The 25,395-nt window shown below is 39.0% G+C and overlaps 1 protein-coding gene and 1 long non-coding RNA gene across 3 annotated transcripts in view; one reads left to right on the top strand and one right to left on the bottom strand.

Annotated features, from left to right (window-relative positions):
• Nucleotides 1-449: 449 nt before the first annotated feature.
• On the bottom strand, nucleotides 450-3,727 carry LOC107836820 (uncharacterized). The gene is made up of 3 exons (XR_001662781.1): nucleotides 3,649-3,727; nucleotides 3,374-3,553; nucleotides 450-1,152 (listed from the first exon to the last, which is right to left on the bottom strand). It is a non-coding gene; the product is annotated as an uncharacterized LOC107836820 (long non-coding RNA).
• The window catches only part of efna5b (ephrin-A5b), a 114,438-nt gene continuing 92,638 nt past the window's right edge, over nucleotides 3,596-25,395 (top strand). The window contains exon 1 of one of the 2 annotated variants that reach the window (XM_007557583.2): nucleotides 3,596-4,791. In XM_007557583.2, the coding sequence (XP_007557645.1) occupies nucleotides 4,667-4,791 (125 nt within the window). In that variant the 5' untranslated portion in view covers nucleotides 3,596-4,666. The remainder of the gene's footprint in view (nucleotides 4,792-25,395) is intronic. The other variant, XM_007557582.2, reaches the window with a different exon arrangement.

The following is a 25,395-nucleotide window of genomic DNA, read 5'->3' on the forward strand; positions in this document are numbered from 1 at the left end:
GCGTTTTCACCTCTATTAATGAGTCATTGTTATGATTTCTGTGCTAATTGCCCTGATCACAAAAGAACGGTAACGTTAATAAAAGTTATAAATCATCCCACCACCCAGCCAGACGCTCATTTTCTCCAGCCCATCCGCCTTCCGACCCTGGCTGTGTGTGCATGCTGATCATTGAATCTGAGAAGGGGAAAACCTCAGGCTCAAAGCCAAATCCTTGTCATTTTTGGCCAGAATGACTACTATATATCAAAGTAAAGCTCTTGATGAAGCCTGTTATCCTTTATCAAAAAGACATTACCAAAAATCTTGACTCAAATCGAATTGGAATATAAAACCTCCCAGGTAAATGGCTTCTACAGGGAATAAGAAGTGATTGTGCCCATCAAGTGTTTCTTGGACTATTTATTGAGGAAACTAATACAAAAAAATCACACAATAACGGAAGAGAAAAAGTGATGAAAAATACATTTATTTGGGAACTGTAATAATAAATGTATTGTCATTCTGCCCTTCTTCTCAATAGTGAAACAGAAAAATATATATTTTTTAAAACATTAAAAAGATCCTTGCATCATTCTGCTGGAATAAGTGGGAAAAGAGAAACGATGTTATTACCGTCGCTCTCTTTGACAGTAGGTGAAGAAGAGGATGAGGATGATTAGGAGAAAATGAAAGCAGCTGGGGGTGTATTCTGAGGGCGTAGTGAGTTAAACGTGCCTGTTATCAACTTATTTTTATTGCATGTGAGACAGAGATGAGACTCACCAGGAGAGGAATGCAGACACGGCTGTAAAGTGGGTGTGAAAACAACCATGTCCGCTGACCTTCCCATCCCTTCTCGTCTGGTAGCTGATGTATTTTTCTCTTAAATATATGTTCTGCAAAAACAGAGGAATATAAAAAAGGGACACTTCTGGGAGTTTGCATGGCGCGATAATTGTATTTATGTCTGGTTGCAGAAGAGCGCCCCTCCTGCCAGTGTGTGCGGCAATAGCTGCAAGCGAACAGCGCTGAGTTTACACAAGAGTACGAGAACAGGTCAAGAGGATTATCTTAAAATATTAGCTGCCCTCTTAGCCTCCTCCTCCTCCTTCTCTTGTCTTTCCTCCTCCATTTTTTCTCCTTTTCTGCTCCCTTGATGGCCAACAGCACCTGTCGCACAGAAGACGCAGCAGACATTTAGACGCAGCAGCCTCTAATTTCCTAGACATTACAAGGAGAAATGCAATGATGCAAAAGACAATTTACAAGACTCTCTTGTGAGTTTTATATATCTTCTGTCATTACCTGGTGTAAAAATAAAGCGAAGCAATGTGACTGACATAAATTGATGTAATATTCAATCTACACAAATTGAGTGGAATGGAAAGAACTGAAACTGAACTAAGCTTGTTTTTTTCTTGGTTTTTTTACATAACTGCATATGAATCTGACTTGTTTGTGAAATATCCCAAGATGAAGAAGATTGGTTATAATTTAGCACTACAAAAATTAACTGAATTTAATCATGGTTTCTTTCTCAGTTAGACTACGCACTTTTATAAATGTTGACATTTCTGATGGAAAATGTTCATATGTGGCCTACTTTTAGTGACTGACTGACTTCAGTTTGTTTACATGGATATGGGAGTTTATATTTCCTTTCTTTGGAACTCTCATTAAAATTAGAACCAGTGCAATACTTACATTTTCACACTGAAAATAGTTTGAAATTATAATTTCAAACTATTTTCAAGTTCACCAAGATTAAGCCTATTTCCAAATTCTCTCCTGACATGTCTGAGCACCCACTTTGAAAATGTTGTTAGTTTTATACACAACTTTATTACATATTTTTAATAAATGATTAAACTGATTGGTATTATAAAAATATATGAATACTTCTTGGTTTAATATACAGCTAAAATACTTCTACAACATTTATCACAATCACAAAACCTTTAAAAATGTATTACAAAAGGTGGTATGTAAATATTTAGCCTGACAACTGTGTCATACAAGCACAGCTTACAAGCAAAATTAACTTTTCTGATGCTAAACTGGTCAAATCTGGACTCAATTTAAATTTTTACTTCTACAATGAACTTAAACCACAAGTCTAATAACCACTCTTAGCTTTTACTAACTTTATATATGTCAGCACAGTTGACAAACTTTCCCTGCTGCCCAGGGAAGTGAGCCATTTCATCAAGATCAAAAACTGCCACAGCGTTAAACGTACAATATGCAAACTATAAATTTTGTACTAAAACGGGCCCCAACATCAAATTCTGCTTTGGGCCTCATCAAACTTTGGGTTGTCTCTGCCCCTGCTGTGAAGCTTTCTGCGAGTATTTCAAACACGGGCAACTACAACTCGCTTTTTTTCTTAGGCTGAATCAGTGATTCAGAGCTACGGGGCTTTCAGGGTACTGGAACTCGTCATTCTCCTTGAATCAGAACAGAAAGCTGTTCTGATACATGTGCATGGAGATTTCGTAAACAACCACTCACCTTCTTCTTTTTTTTTTTTTGCACAGATGGACTTGATGCACCTTCTTGAACTCTTGTGGAAAACAATGTGGCATTTCTTTTTTTTTTTTTGCAGAGAGTTACAACCAGGCTTACATACTCTGTTGAGCTTAAAAATTAAGGGTCATATTTATTTAATTTTGCCCACAACAAAAAAGGAAGAAGAGGAAGAAAAAAAAAACTTAAACATTTTTTTTCTTAAAAAAAAGTCTTTTTTTTTCTTATTAAACTTTAAATGTGTAAACACCACTGGAACAAAAACTGTAAACATAAATGAAAAAAGAAACATAAAAACATTATAGATAAAATTATACTTGAAATAATGTATATTAAATAATTATAAATACCTTGACTTTCTTTTCTTTTTTTTAACAGAGAGCATACTTGAGAAATCAGTGTGGGGAATTATGTTTTTATGCTTGTTTTGTCTCAATACACATGTAATATATAGAAAAATCTGAGATGGAAATAATGATAATAGAATAAAACAGAAAACTGGACAATCTTATATGATTCAGTGAAAAATAAAGTACAACAAAATGATAAATAAATGCAATACAAATATCTATAGGTTACTATATTATGTGTAATATTTGGTAATTTTTTATTTGTATTTCTTCAAATGTGCCGTTTTTATTAAATAGTAAAATATATTTACTCTTTTTCTTTCTCTACTTTCTTTTATTTCTTTTCTCTTTTTTTTCTTTTTTTTTTTACACCGCGTCCTTTTGCATGTAATTAAATAGCACCGAGCGCAGCTTATCTGCGGGATCTGTCAGTGGAGAATGTAAAAAGTGCTCCCTGTCCTGGGCACCTCGCTCCTCTGCCCCCTTCCAGCTCCACCTTTCTATAATTGAATTACCTCGGTTTTAAGAAGTGGGCGGGGCTTAGGTCTGCTGGTTTCACGCCCATTTAGATCGTCGCAAACCAATGGGACTATGCCCCGCTCCGCCGTAACCAAACCCACTCTCTCAGTCCCCGTCTGGAGCTTGCGTGGAGCTGCTACATCTGTCCTTCCTCTTACCCAGTCCCTTCGTGTCCACTAAAAACACAAAAAAAAAAAAAAAAAAAAAAAAAAAAAAAAAAAAAAAAAAAATCAAATAACAACAAAACAAAAAGAACGGGAGGGACGACAACAGAGCACGCACATGGGAGAGCGCTGCGATTTTTCCACTCCCCTACGTTGCGCGATGGCTTATATATGAGGAGGACACTTTGGAATGCGGAGATAAAAACAAGCGTCTCCAGAAGGGAGAGGGAGAGAGAGCGAGAGGAAGAGAGAGAGAGAGAGAGAGACAGAGAGAGAGAGAGAGAGAGAGAAAACACAACACGGCCACAGAGACGGACTCCTCCCCGCCTCGGCCGTGACACCTCCGGCGGATCACAGCGAAGAGGATGACAGTGTTTCATTTTTTGTTTGTTTTGGGTTTGTTTTACACGGCGATCTAACGCTGTCAGTCATCATTTTCCTCCGGCACGCACTGACTGGCTGACTGCATGGCTTCAGAAAGTTGCCGGGATAATAACATGGACATCTGACTTGCGCCCTCACAGCGTCATTGGACCACATTGAGCCCCCCTCTCTCCATCACGTCTCGGACTAATCTGCGCTTTTTGCGTTTGGAGTGAAGGGCTGAGCAGTTGTCACTTTGGCCCTGACACAGGCTACACCCAGCAAGCGCAAGGGGGGGTTTGACACTGTACAACGCCACGGGAGACACCGAGTGTTCTGCTGCGCATTGGTGGCTTTCTGCGCTGGTCTCACTTGTTTGTGCATCAGAGAGGGGGGGACCACATTCTATCTGGATTCCTCCGTCCTGATAAACCGGCAGGAACAAAAAAGGCACATGTTTTCATCGGGACTGTTGACGCCTTAATTTTTTGTAACTTCACCTGAACAAGTGTCACCTCATCCGTCCTCCCCGTTGAATGATCACATTTGCCTCTTTTCTTTCGCTCGTTTCTCTTTCTGTTCGCCTTACGTTGATAGCTCTGAAGCAGAAACACCGGTCCACATGTGACTGAGATCAGGTCACCTGTCCCGGTTCAGGCGCCCCGTTTCTCCTACCTGCACCCTCCAACCCGCTCCACATATCTGATCCTACCGAGCGATCGACACTGAGACGGAATAGACTAACGAAGTTTTGCTGTAGTGATGCTGCAAGTGGAAATGGTCCTCTTCGTCTGCCTGGTGCTGCTGATGTGTGTTCTAAGCCAGGAGCCCGGATCCAAAGTGGTGGCCGACCGCTACGCCGTCTTCTGGAACCGGACCAACACCAAGTAAGTGCTGTAGCCGCGCATCGAGCAGGCTTCCCCCGCTGAGAGTGGGAGATGTTTCCCTCCTTCTCTCTCTCTCTCTCTCCGCTCTGAATGAACCATCGCTCTTTATTCTGCGCAGCCAGATTCTGTAGGTACAGACCGACTGCTGCTGAGGACAGGAAAGTACACCAACGAGATTGTTGGGTTTCATGTAGTTGTGCCGTGCGTCTTTCGAGATATAACCCGTAAAGTAAGGCCTATTTCCCTGCTGCCTGTGGTCCCCAGATCTACGCAAATTTCTACTGGAGTGTTGTCAGCTGTAGTTCTGGAGAAACAAATTCTGTTCTTTTTATGTTTTCTACTTTTATTCCCGGTGTTTCTACCCGCCTGTTTCGAGCAGCAATCTCAGATTAACACACAGATGGAAATCACGTATTTTCTCGCTTCCTAAAGCAGTCTGATGATCATGCTTAAAACTTTCGACCGTCGTGGAAACACACGGGTCAAGCGTGTCCTGCACTCTACATGTAGATTTGAAATATTTAGTAAAAGTCTTCACATTCTACAAAACATGTGCTTGTACAACCAGAACGTCTATTTTAATTCATCCTTCAATATTTAAATCTTTAGTCCCCTTATTTAATTCAGTGATATAGGTTGCATTGAATTTTGCTTACAAAATACCAAAGTAAGCGCATATAAGTAAACTAAAGCCCAAATGTTAAGTAGTATTAAATTGTTCGTGTTCAAACTTTTAAGGATTTGTTTCTACATTTTGGTCATAATCCTAAACTAGTTTCTGAGAGTTGTGGTAAAAGATCTTTTAAGAAGAAAAAGCCAAATCAGATTAGAATAATTGTTTTTCAGATTATTACATACAGTTTCTATTTTTTGTTTGTTTGTTTGTTTGAAACTATGCAGAATAGTGTGCCTTGTAATTACTTTGAACAACCCTGGTGCTGTTGAAAATTAAACAAAATTATTGGAGGTGTTATTTTGAACCTTAAATAGTATTTTGAAAAAGGAGAATAATTAAAAAGACTGTAGGTTAAAATGCACTTTTTTTGTTTTAGCTTAGTTTTTTAGAACTTATGAAAATTCTTATTGAAAAATCTGCAAAGTTTTAGTGTAATAGTGTCATACTGTATGCTTTATGTATTAGAGGAAGGGTCTAGACCGCTGTCTTAAAGCCCAAAGGTCCTGATGTGTTGCTCTAAAACAAACTCTTAAAAAGTTGATCTAAAGATGATGCACAGTAACAGAAAAAAAAATCAACCTTTCACTAAAACATTAAGAAAGAAAAAAAAATCTGTGTGCTGATAATAAGGAAATAGTACTGTAAAGGTTGTTGAATAAGATCAAGCACCTTTCAAAAAGTTTCTCAGACGTGAAACCTCGTTGCTCCTTCTAGTCCAAGCTCTTGTAAACTGTTTGTCCAGACAGCATTTCCTTCCAAAAGTCCCTCATATAGCACACTGTACAGCCTTGTCCCCGGCTTATTAAGTCTGATCGCCGCCTGGCAGAGTTTACCGAGACCTTTCACTCAACTGCCACCAGCACTTAGTGTTTTATTTGTCGACCGAAAAAAAAAAAAAAAAAAACCCTCCTAGTGAGCAAAGTCATTAATAGCACACGGCGAATTTGTTGAGCAACTATTTACATTGAGTTTGAAGTTTGTGAAAACATGACTTATTGCTTGAAACCATTAGCGGCCAGGGTGTAAAAACGGAGGGGCGACTGCGAAGGCTCCCGGTTGGAGTCGGGGGGCCAGTCCTAGCCGGGTGTGTAGATTCCCAGCTTGATAAACCATGGAGCATGACTGGTGTGGTCTGGGTGCCCAAAGCCAGACTTACCCTGACTGTTTGTTAATGGAGCACTGTCTTTAATGAAGGTAAACGCAATCTTGAGTTAGATCTTGATGCCTACCATTGATAGACACACATTCACTGGGCTGTGCTATTTTTTCCCGAGGAAAAAAAAAAAAAGAAAAAGTTTTGAGTTGACAGGCTGCTTAGTTAACTTGATACCTTCCAGATGTGCTGACAAGTTTTCCTGCTTTCTGTGAAGGGGGGAAAAAATTGAGATTGAAATAAATCCACTGTTAATCTCAGATGTGACCCGTTACCAGGAACAGGCGCAGAGAATATTCTGATATTGCTCTGATCTATATGCTCCGCTCTCTTTGAACCCCAGTAAAACCTGAGTAATAGATAGTTTCCTGAGCCTCATCTGTTTCTCAGATTGAAATTCGCCTGAGGAAAGGAAACAGGTTTTCACGGAGGCTGCAGCTCTGTAACAGTCGGTCCGCACTACTTTACTGTGAGTGGAGTTTGTTTGCCTCAGAGCCCTGCAGGGGTTGAGAAGCCAGAGAGGTAACTTTTTTAAAGCACAGAGGGAGAGAGTTAGCAAACTTATCGTATTGATGAGTCAGTTAATAAATATCGAGTCCCTTTCCAGCTGCATTACTGTAGAAAATTGGTGTGGACCTGGAACTTGGCTGTGTCTGTTTTCTTTTTCTTTTTCTTTTTTCTTTTTCTTCGGCTGAGGCTGAACGGTCTCACTTAGAGCACGGCTGCTTTGGAGAGCATTCAAGCACACAAACAGGCACACTGAGCCAAAAACACATGGTGCATATGATGGCAGAAAATATCAAATCATATGACTTGCTAGGATGATTTAAAAAATGTAGTTTAATGAATAATTTCAGTGTTTTTTTTTTGTATTGTAACAATGCTCTTTGTATATGGACCATATGCACTTAGATAGTTTTACTATCTGAAGAAAAAGTATGTTTTGGGTTATTATTTTAGATGTCCAAAACAGTATCCAAAGTCTGGCTTGCGAAAACAGACGTTGACCAATTCTGGTGTATTTAGTGTTTGTTAAAAAACTATAAGACATGAAAAAAATAAAAGGAAAGAAAAAAACCCACAATATGTTTCAGATTCTTGCACATATTTTGTAATATAGAATCTGACAGAAATGGAAGGAATTACATGATCATTCATTTAATGAATGAAATGATTTATCCATGTCCTTTAAAATAAAACTCAAAAGAAGTGCATGCTTTTGGTTGATGCTTTATAGACTAAAAAACAGCATCCTTAGTTCTTTCAGTACTCTTAGTTTTGATGCATTTAATGAAAAGAAAAAAAAAAATCTGTATCTGTCCTTCTGATCTTTGATCAGACCCGACTAGTTTTGTTGTAAAAAAAAAAAAACTATTACAAAAAAGAGAAGAAGAGGAATTGAACTCTGATATATTAAGTAAATTAAACAAAAACCAGTTGAATTATAGGTAACCCCATATGTGCATCAAACCTTTTGACTCCAGCACTTATCATAATTAATTTATTTGCAACTCAAAAAAGTACATCAGCATGCTGGCTGATAAGTTTATTGACTGAAAATGGTGGAAGTGCCAGGTTTAGATAGATTAAAAATGAATAGCCAATCAAGGTGGATCTCTGGTTGCCCACTTATTCATCTGAAATGCACAGCAAGAAATCTCAAAACGGAGACTTTCACGTGCACCAAAATAGCATTAAAAACTTCGTCATGTCTGCTGCTTAATGTGTAATTAGGAGTTCAAAACATTATGTAGTGACCACAAGAAAGCCTCCCTGAAACTGTCTGGTTGTAATATGCTAAATTGTTGTAGAAAGTTTATTCTGGACAAAGACAAAAAAAAGAAAAAAAAGAAAAAAAAGGGGGAAAAAAGTTCATGTTCAAGTTAGTTTTACTTTTGTTCTCATTGTTGGTAGACAAAACACACAATAGCTCACATTTTAATCAGTATCAAACAAGGAAGCATACATAAAATCTTACTTTTTTTGATTTTTTGCATAGCTTTTTGATTGGTCAGATTTATTGTATTGCAGTGTAAGTTTGTAGTGTGGCTATTTGTGCTGGCCGTGCCCCAGTAGCTGTGTTTGTGAAGTAGGTCATTTTGATTGAGACTCAGGTGGGGTTCCTTGCGGTTTCGCTGGTTTTTCTCCAATATTTTGTTTCACAACTACAGCATGAGACCAAGAACTTGCTAGTTGTTTTATTCTGAGTAACACCTTAATTTTCCACCTTTTGGCACATTTACATTTGCCTTTTTGTTATTTCCTTTTCGTTCAATATCAAAAACCTACTCTAATTGTTGGTTAAGAGTCATAAAAGAACTTCTGACATCTTCCGGTGTAAAAATGACATTTATTTTGTCTGTTATCGCATGTATTAAGACTAATAGGAAAGAAGGTGGCAGGATCTAATAGTCTCTCGATTGTGATTTCAAAAAGACAGCAATTCCGTTTTCCTCTTTTCCCCTCCATGCCTCCTCCCTTTTCTCCTGTGTCGCCTCTAAACTCTCAGCTGAATCTCTCCGTCGTTCTCTCCCCTCTTATCCCTCGCCTGCCTCCATCTCTTCTCGCCAGGCACAGAGAATAAAAGAATACAATTAGATATTTTCAGAGTCCCTCCACGGTTAGATGGTAGGGAAAGAGCCTCAGAGGTCATACTCACTCTGAGTGAGAGAGGTCACGCGCATACGGTGAGAAGTAACGAAGCAGAAAGTTGGCCAGTGAATGTGAAACTAGCAACTAATAACTCTCCTTGAAACGTACGGTGTTGTTAGCACAACAGGCAGATGGAGGTTTTGTCCATTGATATTTTTCAAGGTGCTTTATATTTTGCTGCAGAATACGACTGTAAAAATGACTGACTTGTGATGAAGTTTTCACATCTTTGAATGTAACTGGAGATATCCACTCAGTAGCTGTGGCTGTGGTGTTTTCGTGCTCTTCTTGGAGTCACGTCTGCTTTGTCTTTTGTGCTTGTTTTTTTGGGGGGTTTAAATGTGTCTGTGTATTTAAAGTAATTGTGTGCTTAACAGAGCTGTTTTTTTTTGTTACGTTCAGATTCTCAGATACAAGACAAATCGCGCATATTTTTCTTTTTTGGATCTTTTTTTTCTCTCTTTAACAAAATGTGGTTGCCTGCAAGGGTTATGTGCAAGTGGTTCGCTAAATGTGTAACTAAACATTCAAATTTAGTTTAGAAATTAGGCAGGATTCAGTTTCTGGAGTCAAGAATAAAATCGTTTCTGAAAAGTTATGGTTACCAAAATGTTCAGTCATACATTTTTCTTGATGTTTTTTCTGAGAGCCCAGAGAAAGTGCTGGAGTTTTCAGAGTTTTCTTTAGCTGTGTGAAGAGAAGAGAAGCACAGTACTGTTCCTACCCCATTTGTTGCTGCCCGCCGTTGTTTAACTTTTCCTTAAGTTACAAAAAACAGGCGATTGTTCTATGTGGAAATATATCTGTTCTCCAAAAATTGGAAACAAAAGGAGCGCTGCCTTTTTTTTACTCCTGCTAAGCAGCCAGCTCATGCAGCACAAGATGAGAAAAAAAAATACTATCACTGAAAATTGCTTTGATGACTTTAATTAGGATTAGCCTATATTTTTTTTTACTATTTACTTACCCGCTAGTCTCTATTACCATCTCAGCCACTAGAAACATACATTAGGTTTTTTTAACCGACTATATTTTACATGTGCTGAGCATGTAAAATATTCTGCCTTTTGCAATTACGATTTTTGAGATAATAACTGCAGTTCAATATATTGTACAGCTCTACAAGTGTAGGGTCTATCCAATATATTAACCCAGCTAGCCCAGCCAGTATCAGCTTTACTTCTGTAATGCCGTAAAGAGCAGAAAGACTAAGAAAAAAAAATACATAGTTTTGCTGGTATAGTAGCAAGTAGCAGAATCAAACAATAAAATAAATAAATGAAGGTAGCACTAAGCATAACTGTAAAAAGCAATCTACAATTTTAGCAGCAGTAAGGAGAAAAAAAAATAATATATATGTTTTTTTTTTTTTTTGCTGAGAAGACCATATTGGCCGTTACCCATGAAAAAACAATAAAATAATTGTATGTCAAGTTATAAATGCAACAAAATTTGAAAGCATTTAATAAAAAAAAGATCAATATTAATGAGGTCATTGTTTTCATTTCCTTGCCTTCCCATTCTCTCCTCAATTTTCCTAAAAGTTCTCATTAATTACCGCCTTTTTTATGTCTGTGACATTGGCGAACACGGCATGAAAACGGCAGCCAAACAGAGAGCGGAGGGGAGCACAAAATGTGAGTCGGGCTGTAGAAAATTCAAACAAGACACGATAGAAGGAAAAAAAAAAACCAACAACCTAGCAACAACTGTAACGGCAACGTTGCAAATTTAATTATTTACCAGGCTCTATATGCCACTTTATATTTTCTCACTAGACCTGTAACTGCATTTCTGTTTAAATTATAATATATATATATATATTTTTTGTCGCAATTAGGTTGAAAATGAGTCCAGCAGGCAGTAGTCAATGCTCAGTCAATGTGTTTTAGCAGAGCAGCTGTTCTTCGGTGTGCAGTGGAGGAAGGGGGAGGACTCTTGGCCCTGACCCTTGTGGAGGTGCTATGCGGCGGACAGAAGCAGCCCTGTCGCCTGGGGTGCTTGGTGGCTGGGCTGCAGTCGTGGATATGCTAATCCTGTAGAAGGCAGCCTGCAACTGGACAGAAAGGAGATTCCTTGTAGGCGTCTGTGTGTGGAGTCTGAAAAATTAGAGCGTTTAATGACCTAAAGCTTTTCTGTGACCTTGCATGAGCAATTTATAGAACTCCTCAGCTCTTTATTTTAAACTATAAAATAAAATGTGTTTTCACAATTAAATAAGCACTGCTCAGCCGAACAAAGTAGCAGTGTTAATTAAGATTGAATCTTAAAAAAAAGTTTCCTTACCCTTCCGAGCGCAGCATAAGTTGTTTTTTTTTTCCTGCACTGACAAATGGAAAAACTATTGAATGGCAGCTTCGTTTCAAGCTACGTGTTTCACTCGCTTTCCCCCCACACTTTAATGTCTAGGTTTTTGTTTTCAGAGTAATCACTCCAAGGTCAGATCAAGTGCTGAAATGCTGCTATCAGCCGAGCGATCTGTCTTTTTGCCCCCTTTTCCAACCCGCGGCGCTCAGTCCGTGGGGGAACATTCTATACTGCTCTTCTCAGAAACAATAAAATATTAACCGTCTTATGCATATGTGCAAATCTTGATTGAAAACCTATTTTTTGATATGTTCACAATAAGTACATGCATCTGCAGAAACACAGAGTACATTATTTTTGTTTACGGGCATTTATTACATTTCTTTGTTCTCAACACATTCAAGATTTAAGAAAACAATGATTTTAAATTCTTGGCTTTTGTCATAGCAAAAGTACTTTTACAAGTTTTTTTTTTCTTAAAAACAAAAATCTACACATAAAGGCTCATGTTTCATTATAAGACACTGGAGAAGGATTGATTGAAGGTTCAAACTTGAATCGCACCATTATCCACCAAAGATGCTCTTTCATGGTTAGAAAAAAAGGCCGCTGCCACGCCCATCTTCATCTTGTCTGCTCTCTACTATAAGATGGAGGCTTTCCAGCAGCTGTTTCGACGTAGATCTTCCTCTCTTAACCAGAGAGGGGCACTACTGAGAGACATCTGATTGCCTACAGTGCCTGCTCTGCTTTTGAAGAAAACCATTTAAGATCTAGATATGATATGAAAACTGTTTCTAAGCACAAACTAGAACTTCTGTTGATCTTATTCATGGTCAAATTTCCATTGTGTTGCAGACATTAGATCTCCATGTGTTGGGGCCAAAAGAGCCATTGGGTTTTCAATTCTTTTTTTTTTTTTTTTTCTTTCGTCACTGCTCTGTTTGACTGGAATTTTTGACGTGGACGCTTGAGACCGCTCGTTTTTTGACAGCCACATTTTCCACAGATAACTCCTTTCATGGTAGGCTGACTTCAGGCCATACGCGGCGTTTTTCCTTATTTAACTTGAGGGGGGCTCGTGGGGTAGTGAATGGATGTTTTTCTAGCTGGGCAGCAGTGTGGAGAATAGATCCCAGAAGAGAACACATCTCCAGCCTGTGAATAAAGACCTAATTGACGGTTGTAGCCAGTTGTAAATGACTCATGAGGTAATTCGTCTTCCCAGGACAGACTGGGAAGCACACATGTATGGTTGTGTGGGCCACTGTTTCGTCAGAATTGATGCACTTTCAGACTTTCAGCTTCTATATGTCCTGAAAAAACACCTTTGAGCCAGTAATATGTGCTGTTTTAGCCAGAGATCACTTTTCAAGTCTGTACGTATAAAAGATTCTCATGCATATATTGACAGAAAGGGGAAAATGTTAACCTTTTTCTTAAAGTCACTGTTGTGATGCTGATCCACTGACCTGAATATAAACAAAGAGTCAAGCAAAGTCACCTTCTCATTGTTCATTCTGCGGCCGTAGCTGCAAGACCTGCCAATAATAATCTTGCTGTGTTACACTGAAAAGACAGTAGATAAAAATACAAGCAGCCAATAACACCCCCACCACCACCACCACCACCACCCACCTCTCATCTTCCCACCCCAGTGCCGGGTTGTGAGCCTGAAAGGCGGCCATTGTCCTGCTTTCTCTGCCCACTCTAAAAAAGCCTGAGCTCCAGGTAATATGTGGATTTTAGGTGAAGGGAGAGAGACAAAAAAGGACAGATGACAGGAGTCGGCATGGACCAGTTTTGCACTGATAAGATACACCAGTGTTTTAAAAAGTTATGTTTTCAAAACTGCTGGAAATTTCTGTCATACTGTTCCCCATGGAGTAAAATCCTTTCAAGGATGCATTAGATAAATACCAGAATTTTCTCCGGGTTTATGAAACTCAAAGGTGCATTCAGACTGTAGCAGCAAGTTTCAAGCAACATACTGTGATGTATATCTTTTAAGTAGAAGTGGACTGAAGGATACCAGAGCAGATAGCCTGTCTAAACATTTACTTGTACTCAGAGTGTTACTCTATAAAGAACTAAAGAGCAAAAGTTTATAATATGCACATTACAGGTACTTTTATTGAACTATAACAAAATTAGCTGTTACTTTCTATATTTATTTGTTATAATATTATCTCTGACGATATTATAGTTGTATTTTATCAGCAATAGGGATAATTGTTGCTTTTTTGTTTAAAATTAAAGCTTTTTTTTTTTTAGTAAAGGTTTTGCTGTGAGAATGTCTTACTGGCTCGTTTCTGGATAGAAAAAGGGAAATTAAGCGAGAGAACAGACAGCTACATTTGTAGCTTGGTTTATGGACCGAGAGCAGAAGAAGGCAAACATGAGGATGGATGCCTGGGGCCAACTGTGGCTCAGTGGGAAGAGTAGTCGTCTTGCAATCTTAAAGATGCTGGTCCGAGTCCAGCTTCCTCCTGTCAGCGTATGTGGAAGAAAAAAAAAAATAAAAGTGGCTTTTTCCGCTCACTTCCAAGTAACCTGCTTCCCCTTTGCTTTAAACCATCCAATTCCTACCCTCCTCCTTGTCCGTCCTTGTTGAGGCTTAAAGATGCATGCAGTTTGCTGGCTGCCTTCCTCCCTGGAGGTGACAACGGTTGGTTTGTTGGTTGGTTGGTGGCATTTCTCCAGTGGCCATACTCTGCATCTTCACCCCAATGAGATGTGGTTTTCATGGTGTGGGTTTAGTGACCCTGTGGCTGTTTTCTGCAGAGACAGGATTAAGCCCACAGGTTTTAAACCCTTGTTTTGTTTCCTCAGACAGCTTGGACCACCACACACAGGGTTGTGTTTACTTGGTGGTGGTGGTGGGGGCTAGTGGTGTGCTGGTCAACACAAAGTTGCGTCTTACTCTTCACCTATTGTGATACATAGCACGCTGTGCCCTTGAAAGTGTATTTTCCGTTGTATCAAAGTCAGAAAGCTGAGGCGTGTGCAATGTTGCAGCATAATGGAGGGTTTCTTTCCACAATGCCGCATATGCGCTGCAGGGACAAACTGGAACAATAAAAAAAACAGAGCAAGTTTTGTCCTCGGACATAATTTACAAGAGAAGACCATAAAATTATTTGTTTGTTTCGTTGTGATGCATAATTTGGCTCATTATGCAAGATCATAATTCAAATAATTTAGAAAACAAATCTTATTTGTCTTGCCTTGTCTTCTAGTTTAATCAGTTTATAGTTTTTAGTACAAGAAAAATAAACTGTCAAACTGTATTTGAGAAATATTTTAGAAATTTTAAGTTAAACGCTACTAACTTGAGCTTTTAATACTTAAAGTACATTAAGTAAAACGTCATTCAGTATTCTGATGACTCACAGTACAACCTTCTCTGATAACTCCAAGAGGAGTGTGGAATCAAACAGTTGGTAAATCCCATTTAAAAATGTGTACCACTGCATAGAGCTCATCATCCTCAGTGAAAATTGTCTTTGATGCTCAAACGAATTGGAGTTTGTGCATGGACTGTATGTGTGTTTTTGCGTGCGTGCTCACGCATAGTTATTTGACTTGTCCTGAGCCGACCTCCTCTTTAATGAAGCAGCAGAAACACAAAGTCACTACTATAGCAGAGCACAGCACTATTCCTGACCCGTTTCTTCAAGCCTGCTCCTCTGAGAGCTGCTTCATAGTTTTCTCATTTTGTGAGAAAACTATGAACTATGAAGTTTTCTCACACACACGCGCGCGCGCGCGCACACACACACACCTATGCACACAGTTGAACTCTGTATGTGTGTGTGTTTGTAAGCACTGTAAGAATATTGGCTAATCAGTAATGACACTTTGCGGTTTCCTCATGTGCCCTAAGGCAAATAGTACCCTACTGGTGCCATTCTTGTGGTAGTAAACTGTCATATTTTTTATTATTATTTTTTATTGTAAAACTGAAGCACTATCTTGTTGCGGTATCAGTCTAAATTATTATTTTGAGCATTGTATGTTTTTTAATGGTCATTAAACCTATTTTTTTTTCCTTTTAGTGCAGGTTGGATTTAATCATCTGTTGCTCAAAATTAAAAAAAAATGACTAGAATGGTCAAACCTGAACTTACTAAGCATGGAGCTTTGATTACCAAAGCTGAGTGGGGCTTTGATAACCACCACATGAATACAGTATACTACTGTTTTGCTTAACCTAGCACTTTATTGCAGCTTCAGTGCTGAAACCTTTCACAGTTTTTAATAGGTTTAATCTCTACAAACCTGAGCTGAAAATGTCTTCAGCAGAAATCTATTAAAGCACAGTTGAAAGCCCTATTTTATTTGGGAGTGAGAGGGTGAAATTAGGACCTCTTGAGAAAACAATATATGGGCGAGTCCCACCTGAAAGTTTTCTACCCTGACTACATATTTTATGAACACAGTTTGTGATTTTCCCAAAAATAATGCAATATTGCCTTGTTCTTTTGAACCAGATGCATTGGTAGATCCCTAATAAAAATAAATACAGTACACCTCTGCTTTGGAAAGGCAGTTCATTATTTCTTTAGTAAGGTTCGAGCTGCAGCAGATGTGGTATTTATTCAGCTTGTTTATTTTCTTCTCTTAAATCAGTGAGCAGTGAGCTTTGGGGTGCAGCAGCCTTTGAACCATGGCCTATCCCATGACTGCAGCCTGGGGTATTAGCCCAGAGCCACTGAGAGGCTTAAAAAGCCATCAGCTCATTGTCCGGAGACACAAAAACCCCCTTCCTCTAAAATCTCTCCCCCCATCCCTCTCTCCTCCTTTCCTTCTTCCCTCTTTTCTTAAGAATGTCTTGAGCTGGCCTCTGCTGGCATTCATATTAATCAGTTTTAAGGTTCTAATGAGATAAGTGAGACTTAAGGGGAGTCCCCAAAGTGGCCTAAGTCCACCAGATAAACAGAGGTGATGAGCGCTGCCTATAGCCACATCCTCAGGAGTGTGTGTTTTTCTCCCGGATAGTCATGCATACAAAAGTTTTAAAGTCCTTAATCTCTCAGTGGGGCTTTGATAACCAAAACATGACTAAACCAGGCTTATGGAGGGGACAGTCATCACCTTGCCTTGTGAAAATGATGGAAATAGTATTGTTGATATATTTCTTCCTCTTTTTTTTTTAAGTTACAGAGAAGTTAGTCTACTTCCAAAATGATCTATTTTTCAGATCAGTAAGTACATTTCTTTGTCTTAACCCAAACACTCACTCCATTTGCTCCTCATCCCGCTAAGTATTCATAGGATATATAGGTCAGTGGGTTTCTTTCTTCGGCTTCCCTCTTTGCGGCATATTGCTCTTTCTGTCCTGCCCTCCTCTTCCAGTTCCCTCGCCGCAGTTGCCAGATCTGTAACTGTGTTGTCCTCAAGACTCGAGGGGGGCGGGGGGGTGTTGCTGAGTTGACCAAGCGCACGGCATCGACCTTAGGCTCAGAGTTATGGCTGCAGAGGTTGATAGACAACTGATCACATCCCAGTTCTCAAGCTCTGCTTATTTATGAATTTAGATTTTTTTTTTCTTCCTAACCGTGTTTTTCATTTTCACCACAGCAGTCTGAGTTCATCATTTTTTTTAAACTTTTGAATAAGACTGCAAATATAAAGCAAGAAGTCTAACTGGACAACTATGTGTAAAAGATAACTTATTGCCTTGATGAAGTAGAAGTAGAAGGTTAGGTTAGTTATTAAAAAAGTAAGTATACAGGATTATAAAGTTTTTGAATGCTACAAGTAAATGTACTCTGGAATGGAAAACAAAACAAAACAAAAAAAACAAAGTTTGAGGCTGTTGTACATTGCACACTCTGCTGGAAGTTTCCTGTTGAACTGGTGTGGTGGTTGTTGTGGCGGAGAGGCGGGACGAGACCCCAGAGAGTTCAGTTTCACCTGCTGTTCTGTTCCTCAGGGCCACAGGACTACAAGAACGGAGACATTCCAGCCAGGATTAGAGCATGCATGTCAAACGGAAACGCAAATTTAGCGGGCAAGCAATGTGCCTTTTTTTTTTTTCTCCTTTTCTTTTTAGTCTCAAGTTGAAATCATTTTTTCCTTGCTCCTCTACAGAGTTTCATAAGTGTAGTCAAATATTTTTTTTTTAATGTAAAATAAAAGTGATAATTAAATGAAGCACCTGGGTTTACATGTTTCTATAAAAATGTTTATATTTTATGACTTGCTCTTTTACATGGGGCATATTTTAATTATAAAAAAAATTGAATTTAGTTTCAACACAAAAAATGCTAATATAATTGATACTATAGGATGATTTTTTTTGTGTTTGGAACCAGAATTTTGGCTTCTTTAATGTAAACAATATTTTTAGGTTTTAGTAGGGTGTTATAGAGACATTATTAAAACTTTTCCATGTCGGAAAATTTGTGGTCTAGTACTTCCAGTTTGGTTTTGGAATAAAAGGAAACCACTGTCTATCATATATATATATTATTTCATTATTCTCATTATAAATCTTGACAGTGTGCTTGTTTTTCAGGTATTTTTAATTAGGTACAGGGATGAGGTAAGCCAAATAGCCTAGGGCAAAATGTGTCATTTTTCTGACACTAGAACAGAGTGCGTTTGGCTTTGGGTGGAGCGAAGAAATATTTGTTGCTGTTTGATATTTCTTAGAATAGCCGCTAATCGTAAAACCTCCAGTCAAGGCAGAAATGTGTATGGCTCGTTGATGGTAAAACAAAATCTGCTTGGTTACTTAAAGCAAACAAGTTTCATAATGACCGGCATGACCGTACGTGCATGTTAGTTTCAGTGATCTCTTTAAATTTAATGATGACTTGCTATTGTTCACATTGTAATGAAATAAGGGGTTTGCATGTTAACTAAAAGACATGTGCCAGCTGACAGGTAGGTCTGTGAAGGTGTTGAGGCTTGTCAGTCCTTGAATGATGCTAGGGTGACAGCAGCTTTAATAATGCAGCACAGGCAGACTTTTTTAAAATCCTTTTTTTTAAAAAGAGCCATCTGTACATTCGGTCTAGGTCAGATCGTGTCTGCTGCTGTACATTAGCTTCAGAGCCTTTCTGCCTGTATCACTGGTAAGAGGAACATGGCACGAAGATGGTTGAATTATTCACACTCATAATCGGCCTTTATGTCCTGCTGCCAGGCCTGGCCCCACTGTTATTCTAGTGCATAATTGATAGTGCTCAGAAGTGGAAAAGTTAGAATAGCAGAAGTAATGCGAAGCGAAAGTGTAGTCAGGCAGCACAAGGGGGGGAAAGGGAGGGAGGCAGACCCCAATAGGAGTTTTTACACCAAGCTTGTGTTAGCCTTTACGGGGCTTAGGCCCAGCCTGCGTGAGGATCGCGTGTGTAGGCCAGCCAGACTTGAATGGAGAAGAGGGGGGCAGTGGGATAAGAGGGGGGATGAAAGGATGAGGGAGGGAGAGAGAAGAGATGGGGATCCAGAGTAACAAGGTCTGACGTTGAGCTGGCCCAGAATATGATCTTTTTTCTTTCCCTGAAGTTATCCTGGATGTGGACCATGGGAAAACATAAAAAATGAAAACAAGATGATTTTGATGTTATTAAGGAACGTAAATCACAGCCGCTGCTGTTTGCTTTTTGTTGTCTGGGTCTAGTCCAGATTTCCTTTTTGTTTTCCCTGCTACTTGCTGAGGCAGGTTAGGGAGGCACTGACATCACATTACAACAATGCGATACTATGATCAATAAACGACAGCCTCCAGAGAAGAACAGAAACTGGCTTTGTTCCAGGAGTTACATGGAGAAACCAGTTGAAAAATAACCAAACACTTAAACTCTTTAAAATGTTTAAAGACTTTCCTCCAAAAATAGGAAAAATAAAAATTTAATAGAGATGCACTAATTAGATTTTTCCTAGGTGGCATTGATTTCTGGTTTTCTTTAAGGACTACAAATTGATTAAAGCGCTGCATGCATTTTATCATCAAATTAATGTATTGTATTTTTAAAAAATCTAACAATAATAACTGGAGCACATACTAAGTAAAGGTTTGTAATGATTACTTCATTTGTTAAAAAAAAAATAGCTATCCAAACTCTACATGAAAAATAATCTCCCACCTTGCAAAAGCATGATTTAAGCTCAATTATCCACATTATTTAGAAAGCTGAGTTGAATTTAACTAGCCACACTACCCCAGACCTGATTACTGCCAGATCTGTATAATAAGGAACTAACAAATTCAATGTGCATGCTAAAAAACCCAGCTGGCTTTCACACAACAAACGAAATAAAGGTTTTGGTGTAGCCCAGTCAATTTCGGTACTTAAGTCTGATTGAGCTATTGGGGCATGGCATGTAAAGGACTGTTTAATCTTGAAAGTGATTGAAAATTGCTTATTTAAAGTAATTTTACAGAAAGTGGGCCATTCTTAGCTTTGATGCCTACATTTACATTTTGATAATTCAGGTACCTGACCTGCCAATCGTAGTCGATTATAGGAAAATTGTAATTTCATTGGTGGATCCATTAATAATGTATTTTCAGCTTTCCCCCACACAAATAGTATTCTTTAATTGTCTTAGTGGAATGAAACTGTTCCACTGAAGTCTGAATACGTCTCAGGTGAGGGTGTTAACATGGCCCCAGGTGTAGTCTATTTAACACCTCTCTAACCTTTGACAAAGACATGCTAACTGCTGCCTAGCTTTGCCTTTTGTGTTCCATAACAAAGCCCCTTTAGCTCCTAATAACTCTGCAGCACTGGCGGTGTCAAGAGAAACCTGAGATAAGGTCCAGATCAGAGAGTTGGTGTGGGAACTGTTTAATCCTCCTCTTGAAACCAAACCATCACACAACAGGCAGGGATCATGTTTGGCAAAGTGGGCCGCTTTGATGGAGGGATTGAATGGTGCAAGTAGGAGGGACAATGATGATGGAATATAAAAATGCGGCTGAATGCTGGTACTCTTTTGCAACATTGTGAAAGAGAACATCTGGAGCACAATACAGGGTGTGTGCTCAGTCATCCAGACATACATGTATCATACAGAATATTAATGTCAAGGCATTGTTATCTATTGTCGCCTTCATGATCTTTTATACTTGCCTCTCTTATATCTGTTACTTGACTAGTTGATTCAATTTGCAAAGGACTAAAGCCATGTCCCAACATTGCTCCAAAGGCCTTTATAATAGACAGGCAAAATGGAAGCCAAAAGAGGTCATTCTTGCAGTTTGTCACAAGCGTTGTTCATTGTGCTCTGGCCAAGTGAGACCAAAAGTTGCAGCCAACATGCAAAAGGCTGTTTGGGGAAGCAATAACACACTGAACACACCATCTGTATCCTGCAACATAGTGGTGGCAGCATCATGCCATGGGAAGCTTTCTTTAGCAGGGAAAGGGAAGTTCCTTGAAAGCATTAACGAACAACAAGCCTCATGGTTGTGGTGGATTTAAGTATTTAAGAAGTATATTAAATTGGGATGAATACAAACATCCAGCACTTTTTTTTTCTTCAGATTTCTGTTTTTTTTTTAAATGGTGAAAATCCTGCTTTCTTTTGCCACTTATCAGATATTCCCTACTTGATGTTGGATTTTCACATACAATTCCAGTGAAATGCATTGAAGTTTGTAGCTATACCTTCATAAAAAAGTCTGTATAGGCTGAAGGGGTGTGAATACTTCTGCAACACGCTGCATATATATACTCTTATGTCGGCATCACTATTTTAGAATGCCTGAAAGTACCTTTCACCGGAGTCACTATGGTGTGGCCATAAAGCCGTCGAGCGGAAACATTACCAGTGATATGTCTCAGAAACTCATAAAACCAATTTATGGGTGCACTTACGACCTGCACACCTACTGGAGACGTCCTATAAAGATGCAGACAGAGATTGCACCAAACTCTTCCCAATTACCCACCTTTTAAAAGTAATAAACATGGATCGATAAGTGATAGTGGGAGGTTAATCTCAGGCTTAAGCTTGGTTATTTCTAATTCAGGCACTTCTTTTCAAACTAAAATTGCAGTGTTTACAAGCTCGCCATCGATTTGTTTTATTGTTTTCTTCCTACGGGCTAAATGCATCGAGCCAATTTTTTTTATTTCAGAGTTAAAGCTCCTGTTTCTTCTTTTGTCCTGAGAGGAATTGCAAAAAGCAGAAATCCTTTTTGTTGCAATTATTCTTTTTTTCTGCGAGTAACTCATTTTTAGATACTCCCAGTTAGGGAAGGATGTCATTAAAGGAAGCTTCAATAATCAACACAACATGCTGCTGTTCTGGTGCCTCATTTATAAATGTTGGGCAAAATATTTTCCGTACATGTACAAAAATGAATGCTTCTTGAAAGTGTGCTGTAATCCATGCAAACTTCTGATCTTCTGTGAAAACCTCTTGCAGCCTCATCCAATCACGACACATGCTTTAGAAAATTATTTGGAAATTTCAATGGAATTTTGTAACTATTTTGCAGGTGTAAACGTGCTTCCATGCCCGTGACATACATATGCATTATCTGTAGGGAATTTTCATTCTCACTGCAAACGAAAACTCAGTCAGATAAGGTAGGATATGATGGACTTTATCGTCCCAAAGGAAATTTGTCTTGGGTACAAAATCTGGCTGCTGCATAATCTAAAGCCATGTCCGTCATATTACATATTACACATTAAATTACTTTTATGTATGAATGTAAATACAAAAGAAGGAACATATCAGAACAGCTTAAAATCTTATTACACAAAATTCATAATTTACTGCATGTTACTGTTTATGGCTTTGAAAATCACACACGAGCAGCAGAGCGCATGTCCAGGTCGCTAGCGGAGCAGCGCCCACCTCTGCAGAACATGCAGATTAGCAGATTATCTCCAAACAGGTCAAGTTTGGTGATTCTTAAGGTGGACAAGGTGTAGACAGTCACATTTGCCTATAAATAGCTGCATAAAGGTGCACATAATTGAGGCACAATGACAGCTTTGGCAATGCTGGAAGACATCGCCAATGGAAGAATTCAGTATGTTCAGAGATCAGACCTATCTGTTGGTGCAGATTGCCCAGGGGAATCATCCTGGAGTTCTGTGCTGAACAGGCCCCATCGTTACAGATGGGATCAAGAAGGAACGTGCATTTGCTGGTTCAAGTTCTCACTGCGCTGGGATTCCTTGCAAATGGAACATTTTGGCAGGAGGTCACAGTCATCCCTCAGCTGAGCCACTCCAACCTTTTGGGATGGTTTCATCCTGTGTCCCACAGATACCTAAAGTTTCTCTACAATGTGGCTGAACGGGCAGAAATTAGGGTTGCAATATTCAGCGAAGAGCCAAGCTCCTAACGTGACGCTGAGCTGTCAACTGCACTGATGTTTCTATAAGGACACTGCCTGGGAATGAATGCATGTTTGTGAAAGCATTTCTTTTCTGTCATACATAATATGCAAATATGACTAACAAATAATGGCACATTTACCTGGTTCAACATATGAAGAGATCTGGATTTAAAAATGCAGCATGTGCAGTGACACATCTATGCACAGTTTTATACATCTGAATTGTTTGTGCGCCACAAGTGCCTTCGCAAACATTCAGTATGAAAACTACACACTCTTTTCTGCATGAGGCCCCTGCTGCGTGGACACAAAAGTTGCAGCCTGCTGTTAAATACGTTGTGGTCGTCCAACAATAGGCTGCAGAATGTAAACACGCCTGTTTGTAGCTAAGCTCTAATGCTTATTTATTTCCATTCTTGGTGTGCCAGCAAGGGGCATGGTGCTGGCACTGGCAGGTATGGATTAGGCTTCTTTATGTCTCACTGTGAAGTTAATTGAGGGAATCTTCCTCCCACAGTGGACTGGGACCATTTGAAATAGGCATGCAGACGTGGGTTTACAAAGCACAGCGCTTTTGCTTTTTAATTTCAGATGACAATTCCTACCTTCACTCTAATGAGACTGCATCCAATAAATCATTTTTCTGTGACCTTTCACGCTCTCCCTCCTCGTCAGACCCCCACCACCTCCCCATCACCACTAATGTAATGCCAGTATTATGATATAATGGCTTATTACGCTGTCACTAATTAGATTGTACAGCATTTAGAGTCGGAATCATTCATCTGAACCATCGTTTTTATTTACTGATGCATTTGTTTTTGTTTATTTACATGTTGCTGGGTTATTATTCCTCGCTGGCGTAGCTATTTTTTATGCTTTGATCGTCCATATTTTTCATTAATTCACTTCCTTCAATTGTGTGATGTGCTCCACATTTTATTTTAGGTTGTTTTTCTGTTTGATAAACTTGTTTCAACATGTGCTTTTCATGTTATAATTGAGGAGATTTGGCAGTGAATATTAGACTTTTCAACTTTGATTGCGGATTATATCGTAATGTACAAGAATGTAAGTAAATCCACTTGTTTTACTTACGTGGCATGTGCTCATTATGACCTCATAAATATTTACAGCGCTTCACAAACCCGTCCCTACATCTTGACCTCTTTCACATTTTGTCACAACACCAAATTTCTGTCTTCTGTTAGGATTTTATCCCCACATTATATTACCACCATCATGTTTTATTGTGTAAGTGGTGCGTTCAGGGGGATACTCTGTTTATTCTTTTTTTTAACCACATACAGCATTTTAATTGTAGGTGTTCTTCATGACTTATGCCTAAATGAAGACGGTAAAGCTTACGGATTTCTATAAACAAAGTAGTGTAAAAGTTATTTGAGTGGTCTGCATGCCTAGAATGGGACTTGTCATGGCTTTCTTTCTCTGTTTGTTAAACATTTGTTCTGTTCACGTCCCTGAAAACGAAAGAAAAAAGCCGCACCTCTGTACATCTTCATCTCCCGTCGGAGTCACTTGGTGTTTTGTCTGTTGTGCAAATGTTTTACTTTCACATATCTGGACATGGAAATAACTCCTCGCCTTCTGGCCTTGTTTTCTCTGCATCTCTGCTGGTCTTTTAATCGTGAATTTTTCCCAGTGTTTTACAGCCCAGTAATGATTTTACAGTGGGCTGTTTTATACCCACGTCCAAACCAAGCAGCCTGGGGAAGATTTAGAGCGCTGCTGCTGCTGGGTAGTGAGCTCTAATTGGAAGGTCAGGAGGACACGCTTCAGACTAGCGGGACATCACCTGCATACTGCGGATTTAAAGGTTATCCAAACCCACCTACGGACACACAAACATATATTTAAATCAAGTCAGGATTTCTTTCAAGTTCCTTTGCACAGTGCTGTGCAAAAGTTTTGGTTTCCTTACGGATTACTTCTGTTGCTTTTTTTTTTTTGTCACACTTAAATGTTCAATAAACAGATACGTCTTTTTAAATCCAAAAAGGTTACCATGACCTAATGCAAAAAGCAGTTTTCAAACAAGGAAACAAGAGAAAAAAAGACATGCAGACCAATCTGGCCTGTGTAATGAAGTAGTTATTCCTTAACCCTTATAACTGATTGTTTCAGCCTTAGATGATATGGCTTTAATGAAATGTTTGCAATAAACTGTGAGCAAGTCTTTTACACTCCTGTACCCCAGTTTACTTATCCACAATTGTTTTAATTCAGCCAGACTGGAATGTTTCTGTTTACAGTCTCGCAGAAAATCTCAATTAAATTTAAGTACAGAATTTGATTAGGCCATTCCAAAACCATCTGTTTTGTTTTTTAAGCCACTTTAAAGGTGCATTTGTTGGTGTGCTTTGGAATGTTGTCTGACTGCATAACCCCAATACGCGTCAGCGTAAGATCATGGACCAACCTTCTCTACTGTCTGCTGAAGAGCAGAATTCATGCTTCCATCATCACCATGTTTGACTGAGT

Source organism: Poecilia formosa, unplaced genomic scaffold (genome assembly GCF_000485575.1).
Source record: "Poecilia formosa unplaced genomic scaffold, Poecilia_formosa-5.1.2 Scaffold89, whole genome shotgun sequence".
In the NCBI taxonomy this organism is placed as follows: Eukaryota; Metazoa; Chordata; class Actinopteri; order Cyprinodontiformes; family Poeciliidae; genus Poecilia; species Poecilia formosa.